A 13087-nucleotide genomic window follows, 5' to 3' on the forward strand; every position below is an offset into this window, starting at 1 on the left:
TCCTGGTGCCACCCAGATATTACAAGTCCTGGTGGTCTGGGATGTCAGGCAGAGGGGACTGTAAGTCCCCATTCCCTTGGACTCCCAAAGGACTCCACAGGAATGGGGACACAGAAGCACCGGCACCGTTGCTAACAGTGCCGGTATTTCAGTGAAAACCATGCCTGCAGGTGCTCCCGGCAGGTCAGACCTCCTGGTAGCACTCGCCCTTGCAGGTCGCCTCGTATTCTTGCGGTCTGGAAAGGGTGCTGGTACTGTGCTACCGGCACCCTTATTTCCGCGCCGCCAGACCTGTAATGAGGCCTAATGTGTCTGTCACCTCCAGAGGTTGTATTTCAACTTGACCATGCTTCACCTGAGCTCAGACTAGAAGGAATTGCCCTTTGCTTTTTGTGATACTTTGAAATTTGCCGAGGATCCGCTCTGAATATGTAGCAGCACCTGTTGCAGTGCCGTTTTGTTAGGCTTTGTAAACTTGGTGCCATTAACAGTTGTTTGACTCCTTAACACCTCTAGTATCCAGCAGTGGTACTGCTGCTGCCATCCATCTTGGGTCTGTCTCTACATCTTTTAACCATGTGATACGTCAGCATTCTGGTGAATCATCCACTCCTGCAATTTGACACCAAGTCTGTCCAGTGTGACTCTACCACACCAATGCAAATGAACCAGCAATATTCCATATTCAACAAGATAAGAATGTGGTGAGAGAAAGAAAATATAGAAAATGTTCAGCACCCCCCAACTCCCTGTCTTCTCGAATTCACCAATGTTATCAATTTCCAAGAAGTTGTGAAGAATGCCTGGCAGCGACTTCACCCTTACTGACACCTGGTGGGACTATGACGTGACGCTGTCAATACTGAAGTTTCGCAGATTGTTACAGCAGTTTCCTCTGAACTGACCATACTTAAAAGCAGGTAGATGGCCTGATCATTTCAAACCATGTGCACATTGACTGTTTTATAATGTGGTTATGCTGGAGGCACCATGTGAGATTGCAACCCCACACTCACCCTAGTTGGCCGTTCGGTTGATTGTCGGCTGTGGTGACTCTGGTGTCCTGATACAGAAGCCTCTTCTCTGTCTTCTTCTTCTTGGTGACTAGGAAAAAATTAAGAAGTAGGACACATTTAGCTGTGGTTAAGATAGGAACCTAAAGATTCAAATGTTTAATTTATTCTACCACATTTGAACTCATGATGCACTCAAACCGCCATTGATCAGAGAAGAGTTTCTGTTACTCTTCCTCCTGACACCACTGCCTCTACTTGTTGCTATTAACCGCTCTCTCACCACCGACATCCCGTCTCTTGCTCTTTCACATTCTTTGTCCCACCCTTCCTCTTGCACACTCTCTTTCTCTCTTGTCCCCGCTCCTGCTCTTTCTGCCTCTCTAAACTCCTGGAGGGTTACATTTAGTCCCCAAACTTTAACGCAGGGGTAGGAACCTACATCTAATTAGATGTTTTGGCCTACAACTACTTTTAGCACCGATCAGGATAGTTGTTGCTGTGTGATCCTGGAAGTCATAGGCACAAACATCTGGAGAGACTCTATGATGCATATCCATGGTCTAACCTAAACCCCATTTACTGCAGTAGCGTTGTCTAGTTACTGAGGAACATGTCACCTACTGTGTCTGATGCCCTTGTCCTGGTGACTTCTCGTGATCATGGTCCACACCCTGTGCCACTTTAAGTCTCGCCGCCTCTTGATGTTTCCTCATTTCTAATAACTCGAGCTGGAAGAGAACAGCGTGGGATTAAAAGAGCAAAGTAAAGAAGAGCGAGTACGTCATTTGGGGAGCACTCAATGAAAGCATGATTTCAGACACTAGTCATTAACACCTGGGTCAGAAAGCACTGTAGTCTGATCCTTCTGTTCATTAGATCCCAGGACCAAAAGCTAATGACTACAATGACAACAGGGAAGACAAATGAAGTCCATGGAAGCAAACCACTGCTACCAGCACAAACTCAAAAACGGCTATGAACTGTGAAAGAAAGAACATGAAAACAAATAGACATGAAGGAGATGTTAAAATCTTTCAATGCATTTGCGAAAATATTTGTTCCAGAGAAAATGTTAATTTGGGTTTACGAACCAAAACAACTGGTTCCATCGGGTATAAATGATATTTTTGATTTTTATTGTATTTGTATTGTATAGGGGAAAGCAGAAAAAAGATGTGTTTAGAACAAAATGGCCATGAATGATGGTAGCAATCCCATGTTTGGGTTCTTTACAATATAGAGATTTGTTGGGTAAATGGAAACCAAAAATTGGGAAAGCACTTATGGGAACGAGTTAAACACTAAGCGTGGGGACAAATGAGACCAGTAAAGGAGGTGGGAGCAACCAGGACCAGTAAGAGTGAGTGACAATCAAAAGGGAAAGGGGCAAGGGGCCAACTATGGTGGGATGGCATGTGGTCAGTCAACAAGGGGATGGGGTAGGGGGGAAGCCATGGTCAAGCAAGGGGAGGGGATTGGAGGAAACTAGACCCAGCTAGTGGGAAAGAAGAGATTATAACCAAGACCATCCAGGGGAGGAGGGTGTGGGAAACCAGTACCAGCCGGAGGACAGGGGTTGTTGGCAATCATAAGAACCAGGGGTAAGCGTAATTCAATGAGTGAAGGCCACCTAGCCGGAGCAGCAGTTTGAGAGGCACTTACCAGGAGCGACAGCCTGGGGTCCTTGTGATTGGTATGGAGAGGGCAAGTCTGGCAAACAGGCTAACGGGTGAAACATTCGTGCAATGGGCCTTCACCAAGCCATCCGGGTGCGGAGGCCCAACCCCCAAAGGGTACATTATGATGCAATGCCCATATGGTATGGCCTTCCAAACCCCAGAGACAAATGTGCCAGAATGGCTTCTGGGGCAACACCATGGTGCTGGAGAGGCAGCAGGCAACATCAAAGTATCAGGCAAGTGTAATGGTCTGGTTTCCTTCCTTAGGACTTACACGCTGGGTGTTAAAAAGGGGTGAGGGACCAACAGAAAGAGATTTGATCACACACTCTCTTCTGGGCCTAATGCAGGGTTTCTATGTTGTATGGCTAATAAATCCCCAAAGTTCCCATGCCCCAATGGCTTCTGGGGTGAGTCATGGGGAGCTGCAGTGGTACCTCGAGTCAACAGGGAGCATCTGAGGACCAGGCAGGCATGACTGCTTTGCCACTCCAACTACCATAGAGCGGCTTAGCTTCCCTCTTTGGCTGTATGCACTGCCTCGTTTTAAGGTTAGATGGCTGTACAAAAAAGGCCTTAGCAGACAGACTGGGATTGGTAGAGTCCTAAATCCTATGTTAGAGGAGTTGATCAGGAAAGCACAATATCCATAGAAAACCCCTAATTTAGGGGTGCTAGTGGGCAGCTGAAGGCAAGAGGATAGCTCAGGGCCAACGTGCTCGCCTTGGAAAAAAGACGACACAGAGCACCACAGGTTTGATCCCCGGGTCCGCACTTAGAAACCTCTTGGTTTTAAGCGTGTTATAAATAACCTATCATATAATATGATAAGACAGGGATGACCCTAAGAGATTGTCTTGGATTTTTGAGAAAATGTATTTTCTATTAAACAACAGAATACACTCATATTTGTATGATGTATGATGACTAATCCTGGTCGAAATAAATTGTATGCTGGGAACATAATTCAACTACCCATGTTGTCTTAGAGTTTGTGCTACTTCACTTCATGTGTTTGTGACAATGTAACTCTACTAAAAGCTATATTACCATGTTTTCCTATTAAAATATGTTTCCTAGTTTAGTATATGGTATTTATAAATTTCAACAAATATCCTCAACACATGAAAAATGAGAAATAACAGTGAAAACAGGTAACTGATCTGAATCATACTAAAATGACTCTTAACTGCCTCTAGTTTTGGACAATTCCTTGAAAGGACACTTACGGTAGTCAGTCTTTCTAGAGCTGCAAACCTTTCTTCCCACGTAGCTGTAGATTTCTCAAACGCTTCGTGCCTTTTGATCAATTTCTCGACGTCGTGAACGCTGTTTCCATAATCGCGGCTGGCAAGGTAGGATTCTTGCGCTATTAACCAGGCTTCTGCCACAGAGGCGTCTCTGGCAAACTGGCATACTTCCAATACTGCAAGCAAAAGACGACACAGATCCGGGTGAAACGCAATTCATGAAAGTCCAAAAGCTGGTGAACATTCTGGACTCTAGTCTGAAAAGGATCAGCCTCTACAATTTATAGTTTATTGTGGGCAACTTTCTCAGATGTCCAACTTCCTAGAATTCCCCAACAGGCGCTGAGCTGAAGGTACAGACAAGGCATTAATAACTGGAAGGATATTTTCAGGGAAGGAAATTGATGTTGTGTATGACTTCCATAAGAAACCACCAGCAACTATTTCCTTACCCAAATCACATATCCTCCTCCTGTGACATCACAGCAGAGGATTATGACATTCATAATCAACTGTTGTGATGTCACAGCAGTGGTTTATAGCATTTCCTCTTCTTGCTTCTGTCTTCTATTATCCGAGGGTAGCAGGGAAAGCACAGCACAGCACACCAACTGCATCAATTCATAGCTCCCCCTTATGCCTCCCTTCAAACCACTTGAAATGACAGCATAGCGGTCAGAGGAGGGACCCAGGGGCCCACACACTTCATTACATTATATATGGGTAGTTTTGAACTATGGGGTGCGATCCAACTCGTATTCTAACTCTAGATGTAGTAGCTTGCTCCGGTCCAACTCACACCTAGATGGAAACTTTTTGCAAACTGACTGCTTGGCTCACAGCTTCATAGATTGAAGCACGCTCTTTCATAGAACTTATTTGAATGTTAGCACTTTTATCGTGTTGTATGCTCATGTTTGTAACTGTTACATCCTTTCAATTTTATGTTGCTTTTAACATTCTAAATGCTCAGGGACAGAGTGCAAGTTGGGTACGAGGGACAACGTACAAGTGTTAAACAATTTGCGAGATACAGCCAATCACTGTTCAGCAGAGTCTGCTCTCTAGCTCCAATAGTACAAGGTTGCGCACTGCGGGCAAGCTTCCTGCGTGTCAAAGGTGCAATTAAGACATGCTCGTTTGCGCTCGCCTGCAACAAGATCAAGGCCATACCACACCTGCAGGACACCCGAATCACTGATGCCGGCACAATAGATCATCTAAATACAATCCTGAAGTACTTACCAACTGTTCACACCCCAAACCCTTCACTGGATTAGGAAATTATTGTTAAAATGAAACTAGATAACTTATATCATCCTACCCGCCTTACTAAGAATTATTGTATCAATAAGCTCCAGGTAAACAAGTAGTTCCCAGCACTTAAAGGATCCCAAAAATACAATACCAATAATCTACGCTGCCTGTTAGTAACAAGCCAGTTTTGTAGTTTATGACAGATAGCCGATTCATGATTTAATTATTGACCACAACTCAAATATCTTATTTGTCACAGAGAACTGGATTGCTTAGAACAACGCTAGCCTAATGGTAAATCTAACCCCATCAACGTACAGATTCATTTTGAAACCAAGAACAAATAAAAAAAGGTTGGGGTTTAGAAATTATTTATAAATCTGACATGACTATTACCTCACTTACTAATACTGACCTTGCTCTAACTGAAATACTTAAGTTCAAAATCTTTTCTGAAGCTAGAGACCCACTCAATAGTGCCCTCCTATATAGACCTCCAGGCTCAAAACTTCGCTTTGTGCACAAGCGTTCTGAACTATTGTTTGATCTACTAATGACCAGTAATAGCACACTTCTCCTCAAGGACTTTAATTACTGGACAGAATCCATGTTGGATCCCATTGTAGCCCATCTACTGGACTTCTTGAAAGACTGTCTTCAAATGTCAAGTTAATTATCACACCCACCAAGCAGGCCATACATTTGACCAACTCTTTACACAGCAAGCAAGTGTAACCATAGACCCCTCTCTACCACTCTCATGGTCGGATCATGTGGGTATTCCCTTTCATCTTAACATTGAATCATGCACACCTTTAAAGACCCAACCTACTACTTCTTCTGTCACACGCCCATGGAAACAAGTCACGAAAGAAAGAATAAATTACTTTCTACTTGCAAATCCTTTGGCTATTTTTCACATCTCTGACAATGATCCAAATAATTTAGTAGATACCCTTCATTCCTGCACTATACTGGATAGCATTGCTCCGCCAATATCTACCTCAAGAAGCAAAAGATGCGGCAGTAAATGGTTTACACCTGAATTGAATATCATGCAGGGGAAGGGGAAACATCTGGAGAGACGAGGGTGCCATTCGTACAATCCAACAGCCCTGAGAAAACTCAAACAACATCAAAGTAGATATACAAAAGTTATCTTTTAGGCAAAAAGGAATTACAGAAAATGTAATCAGCTTCTAACTACTCTCAAACACTATTCACGATGGTAAATGAGTTATATGCCGGTCCCGAATCTCCAGAACTAACTCCATCTCAATCTGAAGTTGATCTTCTTGCGTCCACGTTTAAACAGAAAATATAACAAAATAAAAATTAAGTGGATAGCTCCACCTTTAATAGAAGCCCACACAGTTCAAATGATGTCTACATGGAAACTTCACCATCTTTTTTCCTTAAAAAAACTAACAATGAGCACGCACTTCGCAATATCTTACTATGTTCATGTTCTCCATCTGACACAGTTCCTCCAAACCTTGCACAGGACCTTCACTCTTTTTTTCAGGACGACATTCTCAATCTAGTTAATTCTTCTCTATCATCAGGAATTTCCCCATCTATATGGAAAAGGTCCTTTGTTAAACCACTGTTAAAAAATTCCTCTTTAGATCCTAATGACCCGGGAAATTTCCACCCAATAGCACAACTTCCTTTCTTAGCCAAGCAATTGGAGAGAGCAGCTGGGTCCCTAATACGATGCTTTACTGAAAGCTCAGGAATACTAGACAGGAATCAATATGGTTTATGCCCATTCCGGAGTATGGAATCTATTACAATGTCAATATTTGAACAGCTAAGAGAGAAAATAGACAAGAATCAATCTGCGATCCTTATACTATTGGATCTGTCGTCCACTTCTCTTATTGCTCCATGATTGCAGCCTTAAAGATGAAGCTCTGGACTGGATCTGTTCCTTTCTTACAGAGCGACATCAGCAAGCGTGCATGGGCCCATTCTTTTCTCAACCCATGTCTGCAACCTGCAGAGTCCCACAGGGCTCTGCACTGTCACCAATCCTGCTTACTTCATTTCCTTTCCACAACAAGTAACTGTTATTAGCTTCTTGGTACTCTCCCAATTAGATTTTAATAACAGAATATATCTAGGTGCACCAGAACTACTTCTTCAACGCCTACAAAGAAACTAAAATGCGGCAGCTAGAATCTTTCTAAAATGGAAGAAACAAGATCATATTATTCCGGCCTTGAGATCCTTGCACTGGCACCCCTTAAGAAAGCGTGTAGCTTTCAAAAGCATGTATATTGTCTTTAAAAGCCTGACACGCTACAATAGTGCCTGGCTAACACTAAGACTATAAAGCAACGCCTATTGCAACAGCTACTGGTGTCAACAGCAGCAGCTACCTATGGCTACCTTATACCCAAGTGCCCACTTTTAGTGATCTTACAACGTGGAGAAAAAGAAAACTGTATGCTTTCTCCAAATAACCTGTCATGCCTGCTTATGAGCTTTCTGCACCATTAATGTCCTGCCACTCAGAGTCAATGCCAGAATCCTGCTGCCCGCTTGCCTTAACCGTCTGTGATAATGCCCTGCACTCCAGCCTGATAGATTGTCTATTGTGGCTACTGCCCGTTAATTGCCCGCTGTACTGTGCCAATCACTACCATAGTCTACACTAAGGAAACTGAACCTAGGCTTAATGCAAAGTGTCCTACCCCACATTTTGGTTTGTAGTCTAAATGGTACCTGGAATTTATACAACCTGTTTTGCACATTGCATTTTTAGCCTTTACTGTGAATTTTGAATCTAGGTGAACCCCTATCGCCGCTACTGTACCTACTTGTTCTGCACATTGCATTTTTAGCCTTTACTGTGAATCTTGAATCTAGGTGAACCCCTATTGCTACAATTGCACCTACCTGTTTTGCTCATTGCGTTTTAAGCCTTTACTGTGACTTTTGAAGCTAGTTGAACCTATTGTTGAAATTGCACCAACCATCCGTACCTCGCTTGCTCCCAGATTGTATAGAGACCTTGAACCTAGGCGTTGCCCCTTATGGAGTCCCATTGCCAACCATAACTAACTGATAGCGGTAGCGTAGTACTCACTGCTGGATGTATACGAATTGTTCGAACTACAATTGTTCGAATCACAATTGACCTTTGCACAATTGACCGAATTGTGAAGGTCAATTGTTACATATCTGCGGGGGCAAACCCCCCGCAACCCCCCATTATATATATATATATATATATATATATATACGGTCAATTGTGCAAAGGTCAATTCGGACCCTTGACTTTCGATCAATTGGGTCATTCGAACAATTGTGTTAGAACAATTTGGGTAATACCCTCACTGCCTACTATTACCCTGCCTACCATGAGTAACAACTCTAATACCCAGACTGTCCTACTTACGATTGGACTCTTCACCATCATGGCCTCTGCTACCTTGAACACAAGCCCACCCATAGACAGAAACATGAGACTCAGAGCAAGGCTACCCTACATCTATGAGCCCAAAAGAAATTATATGAATAGTACCACTGGACCCTTCTCTACCCATGACTACCGGGCTAAGCGTGCACAGGCAACCAAAATAGGTATCCCAATCCTGGTGCCTGCCCAACCCCACATAAAGAAGCACCCGAGTCAAAATAGACACCTAATCAAACCTTCACACAATCCTAACCCTAAGAGTACCCTGACATTAACCGGGTCACTCATCAACGCAAGATCTATGGTCTATGGTAGCTAAAGGCGGTGGCCTAGCCATCATCTCTAAAACTACCTTGCCTATTAGGCTTACCATCTCACCTCCTTGTTCATCCTGTGAAATACTCACAGCTAAATTGCTGTTATCCAATAACCGCACGCTGACCATCCATTTGATTTACAGGCCCCCAGGACCATTAGGAACCTTTGAAGATGACCTTACCAGCCTCATAGCAAATAACACGAAAAAGCATTCCCAAACCTTGCTGATGGACGATTTCAACATCGGCCTTAATGACCCAGACAACAAGCATGCCCACTCAATAACAGCCCTAGCTAATGACCATGGGCTCACCCATAAAGTCCTCTCACCTACCCACATCAAAGGTAGAACCCTTGATTGGGTATCCAAACTTAACTGTAACATTGCCATCACCGACATCATCCCACAACCTTGGACGGACCATTACTTAATCAACTTCACTGCCACACTCGATCTTCTCAGTCCCAAAAGTATCAGTATGAAACCCCCCCTCCCTACTAGGAGTAAAAAAGATTACTGCTGAAAAACGTATCCCGCTCCTCCTCCTCGCTATCAAGGATCTGGAGAATAACACTGACCCAGACACCTTAGTGAACACCTTTAACAAAGCAATGACCACAGCACTAGTCACCATCGCATCAACTAAACTGCGCAAAGGCAAACAGGAGGCACACTTATATCTAGACAACCTATAGCTCAATGACCCGGCCCTATGGTTGGAACATTTCGCTAGGAAACCTACTCCAAATCAACCTTGCTCCTTATCACTCAGGAACAAGAGATTAGGTTCTAGATTCCGCATACGACATACCCGCAGCAACATCTCCAAGCAACCATCACACACACTACCGCACTCACCCTCCCCCACCACCAACAGTAAATCCGCTACTACAGAGGCTAAACCGCCTCTCATCAAGGGCACCCTTATCAAAGCCAGATCTCTCCCAGCGCACGCACTAGACATTGCTGACCTCCTCACATCCTCAGATCTTGACTTTATTGCCATATCTGAAACTTGGCTACATGCCGCATCTGGCCCCTCACTGTCCCTGGCCTTACCACCTGACTACGGTATCACGCGATGTGACCGCACCACTGCCCAAGCCAGAGGTGGTGAAGTGGCTTTCATCCACAAAAACACTCTTGATCTAAGAGTGTCAACTAACTCCAAACTTGAGTCAGCTGAATTATTATCAGTTAAACTATCACTAACGCCCAGTCAAACGGCCACCCTCCACCTTATCTACAGGCCCCCAGACCCTGCACCCACTTTTGTCAGTGAAATATCCACCCTCCTCCTCGGCAAAACAAAAGCCAACTCTCAAATTATCATCTTAGGCGACCTTAATCTGGGACTTGGTGACCCTAAAGATCCCATTGCATTGGACCTGGAGAACGTTCTAACCAACTTTGGTTTCACCTTACACATTCAAGAGCCTACTCATACTAAAGGCAGGACCCTTGACTGGTTAGCCGGCTCCAACTGCAATATTAATGTCCTTGCCCCTGCTTATGGTCTGACCACCACATCATCACCTTCAATATAGAAGCCACTCCCCGTATCCCGACTCTGATAGCTCCAGCACTCCCCACCAGAAATAAAAGGGACATAACCAAGGAGAAACTCCTCCCCCTGCTACTCCCTTCCCTTCATGCTGACTCCTGCAATGATCCACCTCCCTAGCAGGAATCTACAACTGTAGTATGCTCACGGCCATAGACGCTATCGCTCCCATCAAACTCAGGAAGGCTAAACCACGTGCACATCTTAACTCCTGGTTCACACCACAGTTAAGAGTGCTCCACAAAGCTAAACGCTGTGCTGAAAATCGTTGGAAAAGTCATCCTTCTGATGAGCACAAAGACGGCTTCTTCCTTGCATCGCTCACCTACAAAGAAGCCATTATCACCGTGAAAAAAGACTCCTTTAATAACCGTATCCTGCAAGCTGACTCGAACACCAAGGAACTTTTTAAGATCCTAAAAGAGCTTGAAACTCCAGCCACCCCACCTGATACCTGCATTAAAGATAGTAAATGGTGTACCAATATTCAGTCAGCCATACTGAATAAAATCTCTATGCTACAATCCAAAATTAAAGACAAACAAGATAGTCTGGAACTGGACAACCGTCCTCCCACCCCGGGATGGGCACCCCCTCTAGACTCGTCTAATACCAAACCTTTTGTCTTCTCACCGCTCACTATTGCTGCGGTAGAAAACATTATTCTGAGGATCAAATCATCTAATTGCCCAGGTGATCCGTGCCCTGCTCCCATTGTCAAGGAATCTGCCCACGACTTGGCCCCTTTTATCACGTCCTTTATCAACTCCTCCTTTAAAACTAGTATTGTCCCTGACAACCTCAAGGACGCATGGGTGATCCCATTGCTTAAAAAACCATCCATAGACCCAAGCATACCCACTAACTTCAGACCCATAACCACCGTCCCGTTCCTGCTCAAAATCTTAGACCGTGCAGCATACCTCCAGATCCAAGATCACCTGGAATCCAACATTCTTCTAGGTCTTATACAATCTGGATTCCGCCCTAGACATGGAACTGAAATGGCTTTGATAGACCTCAAAACACAAATAGAAGTCCTGAAGGACAAAGGCAAACTAGCCATGTTACTTCTCCTCGACCTTTCTGCGGCATTCGACCTGGTCAATCACCAGATCTTATGCAGGCACCTCCACTCTGCTGCCCACTTCTCTCCTTCAGCCACGGCTTGGATCAAATCCTTCCTGAGCAATAGATCTATGAGGGTCTTCTCTCCGTCCGCAGCTGCAGATCCCTCCCCAATTCACTGTGGCATTCCTGAGGGTTCCTGCGTGTCACCCACACTCTATAATGTCTTTACTAAACCGCTCTTTGATGTACTCGACTATCTGGGTGTCTCCTACACAAACTACGCCGACGACACCCAGATACTCATTCCCATCACTGGAGACTACTTAGCTGACACCAAGGCCCTCAATGACGTCTACCTGGTCATCCAAGCCTGGATGGCCCAACACCAGTTATGCCTCAATGACGACAAGACTGTAACGCTCACCTGATTCCCACGGAGGCGCTGACCCAAACTGGACTGCTACAGTTGCTTCTATGACTATGATGAGGCGTAGAACTCGGAAGACGCTCTGGGCAGGACCTCCGAATATTGACTGTCTGGCTTGTAAGGTGAGTTTTCTGCAAGTGGAAGAAAAAGGGGTAATTACAAGCTGGTTGGATAAGTTCTGCCACCAATCTTCTGCTTTTCCCACTTCTTGGTTCTCGACTGGCCTCCACGAACTCTCACCTTTGGTTTAGTAAAGCCGAGCTCTCCATCCTGCTTCTGGTGCAGGGGCGCGTGGAATCCAGTTACGTCACTGGATGATTTCAGTGTTTAGGCTCAGTGTCCTTTTGTGGCTTGTAATAGTCCTTCAGGTGCCGAGGAGCTGTTGGCGACACCACCACTGCTGTGCAAGAAGAGGCTCGTGAGTATAGAAGATCTGAGGCCGCTTCTGAAGGAGCACCCTTTTATAATGTCCTTTTCTGTCTTTCAGGTGCCGAGATGCTGTGGGTGATGCCGCCGCTGTTGCACGTGCGGTGGCACGTAACTATAACTGAATTGTGGCCGTTTCCAAATGGGCGCCTCTGATAATGTCTTTTCCTTCCTTTCAGGTGCCGAAATGCTGAGGGCGATGCTGCCGCTGCTGCGCGTGAAGAAGCGCGTAAGTATTACTGAATTGTGGCCACTTCAAAATGGGCACCTCTAATAATGACTTTTCCTTTCTTTCAGATGCCGAAATGCTGAGGGCGATGCTGCCGCTGCTGCGCGTGAAGAAGCGCGTAAGTATAACTGAGTTGAGAACCCTTCGGCTCGGACACCACTAACAATGTCTTTTGTCTTCCAGGTGCTGGGATGCTGCCGAAGCGAAGGCCGTGGTGAACTTCTGTGTGATCACGGATGGATAAGGTAAGCGAGCGCAGCTGCGAGCGTGTTGCCCGTTTTCTAACCTTATGTCTTTATTTGCAGGTTGTCGGAGACTGGACTCTTGTGGCTGAATTCTGGTGAGTAGATGTTGCTGTGCCTTTTCTTCATCCACAGGTTGCTGCTCGAGAAGCTGAGGGTGTGTCTGGACCTGGAATGCAG

The 13087-nt window shown here is 45.0% G+C and overlaps 1 protein-coding gene across 2 annotated transcripts in view; it reads right to left on the reverse strand.

Annotated features, from left to right (window-relative positions):
* The window catches only part of SPTB (spectrin beta, erythrocytic), a 524484-nt gene that overhangs the window by 30333 nt on the left and 481064 nt on the right, over nt 1-13087 (reverse strand). For both annotated transcript variants that reach the window (XM_069638664.1, XM_069638665.1), the window contains 3 exons: nt 3925-4121; nt 1638-1744; nt 1017-1104 (listed from right to left, as the gene is read on the reverse strand). In XM_069638664.1, the coding sequence (XP_069494765.1) occupies nt 1017-1104; nt 1638-1744; nt 3925-4121 (392 nt within the window). The remainder of the gene's footprint in view (nt 1-1016; nt 1105-1637; nt 1745-3924; nt 4122-13087) is intronic.

The sequence above is a fragment of the Ambystoma mexicanum genome, chromosome 14, assembly GCF_040938575.1.
Source record: "Ambystoma mexicanum isolate Mex_15411 chromosome 14, UKY_AmexF1_1, whole genome shotgun sequence".
Lineage (NCBI taxonomy): Eukaryota > Metazoa > Chordata > Amphibia > Caudata > Ambystomatidae > Ambystoma > Ambystoma mexicanum.